The sequence below is a fragment of the Ixodes scapularis genome, unplaced genomic scaffold (assembly GCF_016920785.2).
Source record: "Ixodes scapularis isolate PalLabHiFi unplaced genomic scaffold, ASM1692078v2 PGA_scaffold10__122_contigs__length_95168666, whole genome shotgun sequence".
In the NCBI taxonomy this organism is placed as follows: Eukaryota; Metazoa; Arthropoda; class Arachnida; order Ixodida; family Ixodidae; genus Ixodes; species Ixodes scapularis.
In genome coordinates, this window is record NW_024609836.1 from 68,486,652 (window position 1) to 68,498,925 (window position 12,274).

General features: G+C 49.0%; 1 protein-coding gene across 1 annotated transcript in view; it reads left to right on the forward strand.

The window, feature by feature from the left end:
• The first annotated feature begins 1,400 nt into the window (after nucleotides 1-1,400).
• LOC8039264 (aminopeptidase NAALADL1) overlaps nucleotides 1,401-12,274 on the forward strand; it is a 38,241-nt gene continuing 27,367 nt past the window's right edge. Inside the window, exons 1-5 of the mRNA XM_040205735.2 lie at nucleotides 1,401-1,669; nucleotides 3,049-3,208; nucleotides 4,370-4,498; nucleotides 5,200-5,294; nucleotides 7,207-7,415. Of these exons, the coding sequence (XP_040061669.1) occupies nucleotides 1,401-1,669; nucleotides 3,049-3,208; nucleotides 4,370-4,498; nucleotides 5,200-5,294; nucleotides 7,207-7,415 (862 nt within the window). The remainder of the gene's footprint in view (nucleotides 1,670-3,048; nucleotides 3,209-4,369; nucleotides 4,499-5,199; nucleotides 5,295-7,206; nucleotides 7,416-12,274) is intronic.

The window sequence follows — 12,274 nt, forward strand, 5'->3', positions numbered from 1 at the left end:
CCCCGGGATCGTCTCCCCAGCGAAGAAGTGAAGACACCGAACTCTGGACACCTACCGCCATCTATAAGCGATGGCGGCAAGCCACGTATCTGGTTGCCGCCGTTACTCATAAATGGCGGCAGCCTTTCCACTTTTGAGGCACGAGCCGGGGCACTAAGGACGCTGTCTTAAAGAGGGAACTTCGATTCCACCGTGACCACGAGCGTGAGCCGGGTGTGCGGGGCCCACGACGAAACAGCAGCGCGAATTGTACTGGAATGTCAAGGCCTCCGGCCAAACCGGTCACAAGACAACGATCGAGACCCTCAATGCCCCTTGGAGCTTGCCGAAGTATTGGGCTTCACTGTTTCTTGAGATGGCCACCAAACCATTGAGGTTAGGCCAGGCGCACCAGCGGACAGGCCTGCCTCGAACGAGACTATGGCCTCCAGTGGCTTGTACAGGCCTTCTGTCGAGGCAACAAAGAGACGATTAGGGGACTTGTGGAAAAAGATGCACCTTACGGAGCAATAGCACGCAATCGCCCCCAGGCTTGGGCATAAAAAGATCGAGGTACACCTAAGCATTAATAAAGTAGAAAGTTGGGCCAGCTGGTCTTGGTTATACATAATGACACAGACACAGCGCAAAAGGACAAAAAGGGAAGAGACACACCGGATAAAACAGAGCTTGCATGCAAAAGCATGCAAGCCGCCCGTCTGCTCCCTGTTTCGTCTCCTGCGTACTTTTCGTCGCTGGTCAGCGCGTGTGCTCCCCCGGGCACGACCTTGGACGCTCCGTGCCCAGGGGAGCGACGGCGCGCCGATGGACGCGCAGCGCCATGGGATGAGCGGTCGTGGAAACTGACGAGCGCAGAGGCGAGAACCGAAGGATTGGGGAAACTATGTGCCGTTTTCGCGCTTCAAACGATGACGTCAGCTCGCTTCATGAGACAGTTAATGCATTCGCAATAATATTCTTCAACCCCGCCCGATCTAAAGGGAACAGCCGCATTATCATCATCATGACTTGCCGACTTGCGGCCGGCCATTACTTTCCACTGTACAGCTCCGCTGGTCTTCCTTCTTTACTACAGTAGAAATGCTGAAAGATTTTTTGGTTGTCGACTAAGTTTAGCGTGAAGTGTTAATCGCCGCACTCAATAGGACGGAAAACTCTCGCTTGTTCTATAATTGTGCACCGCCTTAATTTAAAAAACAAAAATGGGTACGAAAACGGAGCTGCACTAAGGCAGACCGAGGTCGCCAGGCATGACGGACCTCAGAGGAGTAACAAAGGACCTCAAGAGCTAACTCATTACATGTCATCTAGGGCATAAATTAAATTTTAAATCCAGCCTTTGATATGCGGGCGCGAATATTAAGTTAGTGCATCTTTTGGACAGCAAACCGGCAGTGGCCATGGACACCAAGAAAATGATAATGGCCGGCTTGATCATCGCGATCGGCCTCGGCGTCGGCGTCCTCATCGGCCACTACGCCGTGCCGCACGCACCCAAGGCTGCCAAGGACCACAAGCCACTGGTGGGAACCACCACGCCTGCAACAGCCGGAGCGAGCGACGCTCTGAAGGCGCTTCTGGAGGACGTCAAGAAGACTCCTGCTCAAGGTGGTTTTGTCAGGCGTCTTGTACACGCCATCGATTCGGCCAAAATCGAGGAGCATCTCAAGTAAGTCGCAGTGGGTGTGGCTCAGTGCCGCCTGTAGAAGACATTGTATATTCATCAGTGGATTCCAGATTCGTCCAAAGTCGAAAACTCGCCAAAGCTCGACGAGAGAATGGGCCGCAGAGCGGCCTCCAGATGCATGCATGTGCCTGGCGTCGCCGCGATGATAGCGTCGCGTTCGTTGTGAGATGCTGCAAGACCATGCCGCTGGCGACTCCAAAGCAGACGAACCTGCGCTACGCAAGTTCGTCTGCTTCTTGCACCGGGGTTGCAATTATTCAGAACGTCACGCTCTGATTGGTTCCTATTGAAAGGATAGCGGGTCGATCTCAAGGCATCTAGCATTGAGGTCTACCCAATAGGGTATTGGGTAGACCTCAATGCTAGATGCCTTGAGATCAATCAATTCTATCAAAGCCAATTAGAGCTCGGCGTCGTTATAGCGTCACCGGAATTCATGCCCAATAATTAGACGAATCAGCTCTCCGAACAGGTGGCGTCGCATGCTTCCACTAGTGATGACATAGGTGAATGGGATGGGACGCAAACCTTGTCGTCTATGTGGTATTACGTCTTTGCACTTTCTGAACCTCCTGGGCGTAAGGTGCACAACGATGCACCAAATGAACCACTCACGTATTTTTCTTGAATTAGTTCGATCACTAAGAGAGGTGATCAGAAACGTGCTGTAATAGCCATGCGGTCTCAGTGACAGAGTGGGGAACAACTCACTTTGTGCTGAGACCGCAATATACCCCGTGATGTGTCTCACCTTTACCATGGATGAATTGATTATGGATGAATGTCACTGAATGGCTTTTCGAATGCACCTCTGTATTATTTTTGCCTTAATGATTTACTGTGAAAAAAGAAAGTGTCCTTGCATTACTGATGTTCTAACAAAACAAGAGAAGAGAATGGATGACGTTGAGGGGTATAATCGGGAGAAATGCCATTATTGAGGCGGAAAGTTAAATGCCCAAATATGTGACTGAAAAGGTTGCGAGTGATGGATAATTTCCGGTTCATATTCCTTACATTTTCAGAGAAAGCGTTTATAAGCAATTTGATAAAATTCTGTCTGATGACGATGACGTGGTGATGACGCGGTGATGGCGCGGTGACAGCTTTTAAAAATTAACAAACAATCTCTCTAAAAAAGAAAAGCTAACTTAAAACAAATTATCTGGGATGCTACAAATATTAATTAAAACCTAAAAACCCCCCAAAAAAGTTTAAAGTTATGAAAACAAAATATGTGACTCTATCACCATATCACAAGGTCCGACGATTACAATGATCGGTACGTCGTCACTTGTAAAATAAAAAAAAGGTCATTATTTTCTTTTTTTCTTTTTGTGGCAATTGTTGCTGAACTACAGATTTCTTGCCGCGGAACCTCATGTTGCCGGAACGGCGAGAGAAGAGAATGACCTGGCCAACTACATCAAAGAGAAGTTCACTGAGTATGGCTTGGATTTTGTGAAGATAGCGTCTTACGACGTGCTGCTCTCCTATCCCAATGTTTCCGATCCCAATACGGTAAGTGCGAAACTCATCCAGTGTTGCGCACGCTACCAATATAGCTTGCAAAATATGTTAATATGTGATCGTGAAAGAAAAAAAAAAATCTCGCTTTTGCCTTCAAGTTAATAAAACCTGTGAAGCTGAGCTTACGAATATAACGCAACATTCTGTTTGCCTCTTTTGTTTATTTATTTATTTGTCCAACAGAGGTAGGTATTACTACCACCGACAATAAATTTAGAACATGCATAACGAGTTAATATTACCTAAGACACTAAGAAATAAAAATAGCAAGAGTATGAGGAAAACATGTCGATTTCACATCCGAAAAAAAATCTGCCAACAAACTCAATGATATCGATAAATTCCTCGCGTAAAACTATCGGAAGTGCTTTCGCTCGACCTCTATTAAATTTCGTTGACAGAAAGTGTTGTGTGAAGGGCTATTTCAGCCTTTAGCAGCATATGTATAAACCAATCCAAAAACGTACTGACGTAATTATATTTTTATTTAACAGTCATCACTTTGATAGCTGGAAAACAATATTTATGGTATATTTGACCCCTAAGTATGCTAAAGGGCCATAATGTAAGGGGGTTAATCGCTCCCCTATTGATGGTGCATGATGTAATGGAGTTTGCAAGTTTCTGAAAGTTCACTTGAATTTGTACTGAGGATCTTTTGAGGAAATGTACAACAAAATGTTCCTAAAACGTTACAGTGAAAAGTGTACGCACGCCACGAATACTAGCGCAACATGTTCTCTTTCCCGTGCTCTTGCGTTCTCTGATTCAGATTCAGGAATAACAACCGACATTTCGGGTCGAAAAAAGGGAACGGAGATGCATTCATGATTTACACAAGCAATTTGAACACGATTAAAATGACCAAGTCCTACTTTTTTGCGTCTTCTCCTCCTTGCTCCTCTAGGCTACTCTCGGCTCAAAAGAAAGAAATGATATTACAATTTCATTAAGTTTTTTTGTTAGAAAACAAGGCGTGCATGATTATAACTTCAGCTTGATTAGAATCCTTAAACCATGTTAACCAAGTAAGCGCCCACAATAATAATAAAAAAACCAGAACCTCTTGTCATTAGAATTGCCATAGGATATAAAGCATTAATTAACCCAATGAAAAATATACTATAAATAAGCATTCCTTTCTATCCCAAGGTTCAAGTTCTGAATATCAGCAGCGGAGAGGTCTTCTTCGATGCAGCCACACAAGAAGATGTCATTCCTGGAGTAAACTCGGACATTGGCCCGGCCTTCTTAGCCTACTCGCCCCCTAATGACGTTCTTGTAAGTTTTGGGTCGTCGCCGTATTAAAATCTTAGCCCCGAAAAAAAAAAAAAAGAAACAAAGAAACTGATATGGGATTGGCGTTTATCGAAGTCAGGAAGCATAATGGACGGTAAAGCATTTTTTCAGGTTTTTTTGTGTGTTTTAAAATACAATTTATTGTAGAGCGAATTAACCTTATGTAAACAGCCCTACCAACCTTTTATATCTTCAATTTACGGGCATATAAAATAGAACTATAATAATCTTGACAGTATTCGCACGATACATTTTCATCTGAATTGCACAGAGGAATATTGCGAGAGTCTTACGGCTCTCTGGTTTCTGACAAGTTCTAACGTGCAATAAATTTATATTTCAAATTTTTTTTCGTGCAACAAAGCGATTGATTGAGCCAAAAATAACAATAAAAAAACTTCCCTACAGTAAGTACCTCCTATGATACGAGAATTAAGTTTTATCAAGCTGCACTAGTCAAACCAATGACCAACACGGTTAACCACAAAAACTACAGTAGCACTTCCCCCCCCCCCCCCCCCCCCCCAAGAAAAAAAGAAAAGAAAAAAGGCCTACTCGTTGCTTACTAACTTGTCAAATTGTGGTTAGTTTGTGAGACTTTCCTGTAAAAGAGTTCATGATGTGTTCTCACGACAAGGCCCTCCCAAGAAACTGAACAAACATGTCTGACCGTCGCGACGCAGGGAAACCTGGTCTACGTCAACTACGGCACGAACGAAGACTTCGATATGCTGCAACAAATGGGCGTCGACATAAACGGTGCAGTCTGCCTTGCCAGGTAAGCGCGCCACTACACTAAAAACAGGGAGTGGGAAGTTATGTTTAGTGTTCCGTGTTTTTGAAAGTTCATTTTCCTACGAATCGGGGGGTGTTTTATCGGGGTGTATTTTTGCCACAGATTCGGTGATTCACAGATTCGCATCCGAAAAAAAATCGGCGTTTGTCGGGGTTTGTGTTGAACAACGCAGGTGACGGACAAAAGTTAAAGCTGCAGATAAAGATTCATTTTCGTAAAACTTTGGTTATTCTGTCGAAAGACCCACGCCTTTTTCGTCTTTTCGGTTCGAGAGTACACAGGACACGTGTTGCCAGCCTGAAGTGGGCGGGGAAGAAAAACAAGGCTGCCATTTTGTTTGCAGCGAGCTGCGCCGTGTGATTTTCGTTGTGTTTGGACGATGCCGAGGAGCTGTGTTGCGTCTGAACGTGTGAATCACTACCGGCCGAGCGAGGGGACCAGTCTTTTTGTTGTTGATTCCGTGTGAGAAATTCGGCTTTATTAGAAAAGCGACGTCGGTTTGTACGGTAAAGGGGGTCGACCCGTCAGGTTTTACAAAAACTTCGGAGGCATATGAGCAGACTCCACTCCTTTGAAGGATTTAATTTTCAAGAGAATTAATTTTCGCGAATTTCTCGACTTGAATATAAGCGTGAAATATAGATTACCCACGAATATATTACCCTACGATAAAGAATACCTAGAAAACAACTCCTAATCGCAAAATTATTTGCCCGAAAAATGTTCCAGAAGTTTGAGAAATGTCGTGCCCGCAAAAATAAAGTCGTGTACAATATGCGGAGCTTACTTCGTCACCAGGTCAATCACGTTAATTTCACTTCAAAAAAGCGCGATAACTAGTGGCGTGATTGTTACATTGCCGCTTTTTTAGACAGGACAACCATCGCTGTAGAAAGATGACCGACTTTGTGCCGACTGTGTTCGCTGACACGAAACAAGAACAATTCCTATCGCAGCGAACGATAGAAAAATTGCGCGTCCACGTCCACCAAAGGTAGGACTGCCGCCATGACGCTCCAGGTGTTTCTCGAAAACCAATTGGATAAGGGGTGTACGGCGCCTTCTTCATCGACGGAAGGCAAACGCCTCGGAAGAGGTATATGCGAGAGCTATCTGAGGTCTTCCTCCTAACGTTGCATCCTCGTTGGACCTGTCACACATCCTCGTTGGACCTGTCTTATAGTGCTGGTATGGCCACACTTTGCCTTGTGATTTGCCCGCGAACTGCGGTGGCTTCTCAACCCAGCCGCCGGGCTGATACGGGATGTCCTCGGCCATCCTCAGTTGTAACCAAAAAAGTAGAGGAGCCACAAAAGCTAGACAGAAAGCTGACGTACTTGAAATGAAACCTATCAACGTGAAGAGATGAAGCCTAATGGCGCTCATGTTTTCCACCCAAAAAACCCTCAGATCCAGCCATAAGCAGCATGGTTCCAATGTTTCCCGATAGATGGCTCCTCATCCGGGGAAGAATGTAGATTTAGGTTTCTTTGGGTTTCCTCTAATGAAATAAAACTTGTTCTAGTCTTAATTTCTGGGGGCTTATAGGTATTTACCAAAAACACGGAATCATAGTTATGTCACACGGCCCGAATCTACGCGGGAGGCTTGTGGATCGGCGAATCAGCTTGCCAAGTTCTGCCCTCTATTAAAAAAATTCACCATAAGGACTGAGTAAGTGTTCAACGTGAACGCGGCACAGTTTGTCCAAAAAACGAGAGTAGCGTGGGTGTTAGGAGCGGGCTCGGGTTCAATCGAACACTTCCTGCCCAAGGAGTCACCGATGTTGCTCGATGTGATTTTGAATGGGCCTATTCCTTTGGCCTACGCTGTAACAGTGAGTGCCGGTTATTCGGCAGAGGCACGCTCCACGGGACTCCTCGTTTGGTCGCAGGTACGGCAATGGATACAGGGGGCAGAAAGTCCGTAACTGCGCTGCCCGAGGCGGCGTCGGTGCCCTTCTCTTCCTGGACCCAGAGCAGGTTGCCAGGGAAGGTCTAGACAACGTGTTCCCCAACAGCACCTGGATGCCCGACACGGCCATGCAGAGGGGATCCCTGATGTCTGTCGGTGACCCCATGACTCCGGGAGTGCCAGCACTGCGTAAGTGCATGCCATTAAAAGCGTGAGGTAACTTTGGGCGAACTCAGCTGTGACACTGAGAATACTGTCGAGACCGGTTATAACAAAGTCAACGGGAATCAGAAATCACTTCGCTATATCCGATATTTCGTTAAAACCGACTTCGGTTTGTGGGATTTTGCTAGCTACCAACTAACACAGGTACCGATAGAGTAACCAAAGGATTGTCTCAACAGCGGCGATATCTCAAAGGAGACGTCAAACCTAGTAGCGCGCGGTCCCCACATCTCCGCGGCAATGTAGACGACGTTTAGGGCCACATTACCGCGGGTCGGTTCGATTAATTACCTCCGTCGGTGCCAATGATCGTTTACCTTGTCTCACTCTCTCGAATATAGCGGAGGAGAAGACACACGTACCAGAGTAAGGACAGAGTCCAAGAGCATTTATTCGAACACTCTTAAAATGAACTACTATGTCCCCATCCAAAATGCCCCCCGCGCCGGCAAGGTAAGAGAAGGTCCTTACCTGGCCAGACGCGGGGTTCCGGAGAGCCAAGACCGGGGAAGCGTCGGAGAAGTCGCCGACACACGTCCTATCTCTTTCGCGGTCACCCGGACGAGTCCCTTTTCCCGAAAGCGGGAAGACAAGAGGCGAATCCTCCTCGCCCGTCAGCAGTGATCCGCAACCGAGCGGGGGGACGGAAAGAGGTTCCCCCGAGAGAGAGTGAGAGGAGGGCCCCCCAAGCCAGGCGGCCCTCCGCCTCAGGAACAGGTCGGAGCTCACGGCGAAGAAGGCCGAGCGTTCCGACCCGCGGCCGTTATCACAGCCATCGGGGAAGGGAGACCAGAGGAATCCCCACATCCCCCCCTCCTTAAAACGGTAGGTGGGTCTCAAGAATGAAGGAGGCCCACCTGCTCTCATAAAATAATATATCTCTCTGCGCACCCCCAACAAATACACGCGACACCCAGCGCGCGTCTTCACAGTGTCCGTCGTCAACAGCTCACGCACCAGGCCGAAGAAAAGGAAAGTTCCAGTTCCAAGCACTTGACAGCCGCCGCCACAGCACGGCAGAGCATCACAGGCACCGCGCTGACGCTGCTGGACCCAGGTGTCGCGGTACGAGCTGGCCTGCAGTGGGGGGCAGCCAGGCCGTCGTGAAGGCGGCAGCACCAAAAAAGACCGACGACCGCCGCCCACCAGCGGAGACCAGCTGGGGAAGTCCCAGACACGCCGCCCGGGGGGTTCGGCGCCATCTCGGCCGCAGTGGGCTGGTGAAGGGGGGGTGGACGACCTCGGAGCAGACCTGCGAAGTCGTTTTGCGCCAGCAGCCAACACGCCCAGAGCCGGCCGTAGACCTCCCGAAAGGGAAGAAAGGGCGCCGCCGCCTCCAAACGAGGGGACGCGCGCAACCGACGATCGCCTGCCTCAGGCCGCAAAGGCGGCAAAACGGGCAGGGGCAAACGACAAACAAAAACCACAAAAAAGGTGGCCAGTTTGTCAACGGTGACAGGAACATGCCAGAGTGACCCGATTCGACACCGGAAGAAGAAGCCATAAAAAGAGGGCCCCTCCGTTCGAAACGCGTCCACATACCAAGCAAACTAATTGAGTTCGCTCAATGTGGGCACCGGGGAGAGAGCTTCTAGGAAAAACGCCGAGTTCTCAATCGTTTGCGCAGGCAGCTAATACAGAGGCTGCCTACAATACCCGGCTTTATAGTTACCGGAAGAGTCCGTTGACTATAAGTGGCCAGAAACAGATAACAGTCTGCAGCTGACCCGTCTTCGGAAGTCGAGGTAAACGGATACGGGGACTTCGAAGGGGCGGATAGAAACTAACCGCCATGCATGCGCGTCTGCGAGCGGGGAAGATGAAAGTTCCCGCGCAAAATAGCCGCCATCTTGCTCCCCACGGAGGAAGACAAAAGGGGCCGCAGCTCACACGCTCAAACCTGCCAGCTTCGCCAAATATTTGAGCTAGCTAGCTTACCGAGGATAGAAAAACATGTCTTGCACTCGATACGGCTTGATGAACGGCTCACAACGGTGTGGACCCTTCTTTTGAGGCAAGGCCAGGTTTCAGAGCAACGTAACTGCTAAGAGTCTTAGAGTCACTCTTCCATCTGGATTACACGAGTCTGACAGATATCGCCAAAGGGCGCTCTGACTACATGGCGCCTGGGTTTCAGAGCAACATAACCTCCGAAAGTCTTAGAGTCACTCGTACGCCCAGATACTGTCACAGTGCGCCTCAGACCGCGTAGCACCACCACCATGAACGCAAAGCTAGTGTCGTTCTTGGAAAACAACAACAGGCTGCAGGAGTACGTTGGCATCAAGCAGAAACAAAACTTTCCCTAAGAAAACCCTCCGCGCCCACTGCAATACCAGCAGTGAATCCAGCGCGCGCGTCAACAGTATGCGAACTGCTTCTCGACGCCGACGGTTACGCGGCCCGGCTCCCGGAGCCCGTCAGTAGCAGTACCAGCTACTTATCGACGTTATTGGCAGGCGCACCGTCCGACTCTAACTGAGTGTCCGCGACTACTCAGAGTCAAAGAAAACGCGAATACTTACATTCCCAGATTGCACTGCTGATCCTTCGCTACTCTTTTCTGCCAAGCCTCGCTACCCGCCGGACATAGAAGTCCACCCGGTTCTCGAAAACATCATTAAAACTTCTATATACAATATCCCTTCAGGACAAGTTGTTGGTGGCGCGCAAGGAACCCAAATACACACAGGTGAAGGGTTCGCCTCAAGCATGGAGAACAAAGGATCTCCCGCAACAACGAATGTTGCTTGACGCACGCTAATTTAAAACAGGAACGCGCGTACGAATCACACTGCGCTCGCTCAAAGGAGTGGCACTGCGGGTTGCCGACTCGGCATTAATCGCTCAACCATAAGTGGCGAGATCAGGACGCTCGTGGTACGGGCGATCAAAGGCAAGGATGGTCGGCAAATAGGCCGGACGAAAGGGACGGAGGCCAGGAGCCACGACCACAATAAAGGAAGCCGTGGCCCCACGTTGGGCGCCATTTTATGTGGGATTTTGCTAGCTACCAACTAACACAGGTACCGATAGAGTAACCAAAGGATTGTCTCAACAGCGGCGATATCTCAAAGGAGACGTCAAACCTAGTAGCGCGCGGTCCCCACATCTCCGCGGCAATGTAGACGACGTTTAGGGCCACATTACCGCGGGTCGGTTCGATTAATTACCTCCGTCGGTGCCAATGATCGTTTACCTTGTCTCACTCTCTCGAATATAGCGGAGGAGAAGACACACGTACCAGAGTAAGGACAGAGTCCAAGAGCATTTATTCGAACACTCTTAAAATGAACTACTATGTCCCCATCCAAAATGCCCCCCGCGCCGGCAAGGTAAGAGAAGGTCCTTACCTGGCCAGACGCGGGGTTCCGGAGAGCCAAGACCGGGGAAGCGTCGGAGAAGTCGCCGACACACGTCCTATCTCTTTCGCGGTCACCCGGACGAGTCCCTTTTCCCGAAAGCGGGAAGACAAGAGGCGAATCCTCCTCGCCCGTCAGCAGTGATCCGCAACCGAGCGGGGGGACGGAAAGAGGTTCCCCCGAGAGAGAGTGAGAGGAGGGCCCCCCAAGCCAGGCGGCCCTCCGCCTCAGGAACAGGTCGGAGCTCACGGCGAAGAAGGCCGAGCGTTCCGACCCGCGGCCGTTATCACAGCCATCGGGGAAGGGAGACCAGAGGAATCCCCACAGGTTATAACGAAGTGCAAAAGGGAATGAAAAATCGTGATCGCTTCGCTATACCCGCTATTTCCTTATAACCGACTTGTTATAGCCGGTCTCGACCGTACACCATACAAAAGACATTTTGCAGACACTGTCTAGAACACATTTCTTGCTTGTCACATTGATAATTCAAAAACTACCTGCAGACGTGTTCAAAGCATACAAAATGCATGAAGCACACATGCTTGTGTTATCGTATATTAGCTGCGCGACAGCGGCCCTTTTGCACTGCAGTGTTTGACTACACGTTTGACTAGTTGCGACACGACCGTGAGTCACCTGGCACGTTCTGTGTTCGTGACAAATGTATCAAGCTGCCTGCTCCTGTTACCATATACTTCGTTTCACGGTGCGGCCGTACGATTCGATGCCACCAATCGGGGAGCGCTGAGAGAGTGTCGTCGCGGCGATCGCCCTCTTCGTCGTGCGTTGGTTATTACCGGCTTAACCATTGATGCAGAAAAGAAAAAAAAAGCGCAGGATCACTGTATTTGCTGAACATGATTGGCACATTGGCCGGTGACAGCAAACACGCACATATACGACGAGCGCCACGACAGTGTACACGTTTTGTGCTGCATGATTGGCTCCCTATAGATCGCAGTTCGTTGGCAGCAATGGGATTTGGCGTCAAACGGGGTACATGCACGAATGTTCCGTTAACTTGAACTTGTATTCCACGTAAGTCCCCTCAACAAGTTGGCCGCGACAGAGATAACCGCGTGCGCAGCGGCGAAAAAAAACAACAAAAAAACTGCCTGTTTTACGTTAGCTTGGAACACAACAAAGGTTACCGACGTCAGGTCGAAGGTCGAGTTGTGCGGTGGAAGTAGCTTCCGAAGTCAAAATTACGTCTGCTACGAGGCTTTCATTAAGCCGGAGCCACACTGCTCGTAAACCGCACAATGGCACAAGGCTTTCGCTGCAGGCATCGTGACAGAAGGGTCTGCGGAGACAGTTTTGTATGACAAATGTTACAAGATTGTCATACAAGGAAGAAACACGTCTTACAAGTGTCTAGCTGCAGACTGCCTTTTGTAATATGTACTGGCAGTGTAACAGCAGCTTTAGTATAATGAGGAAGCCCAGTTTTTACATTCG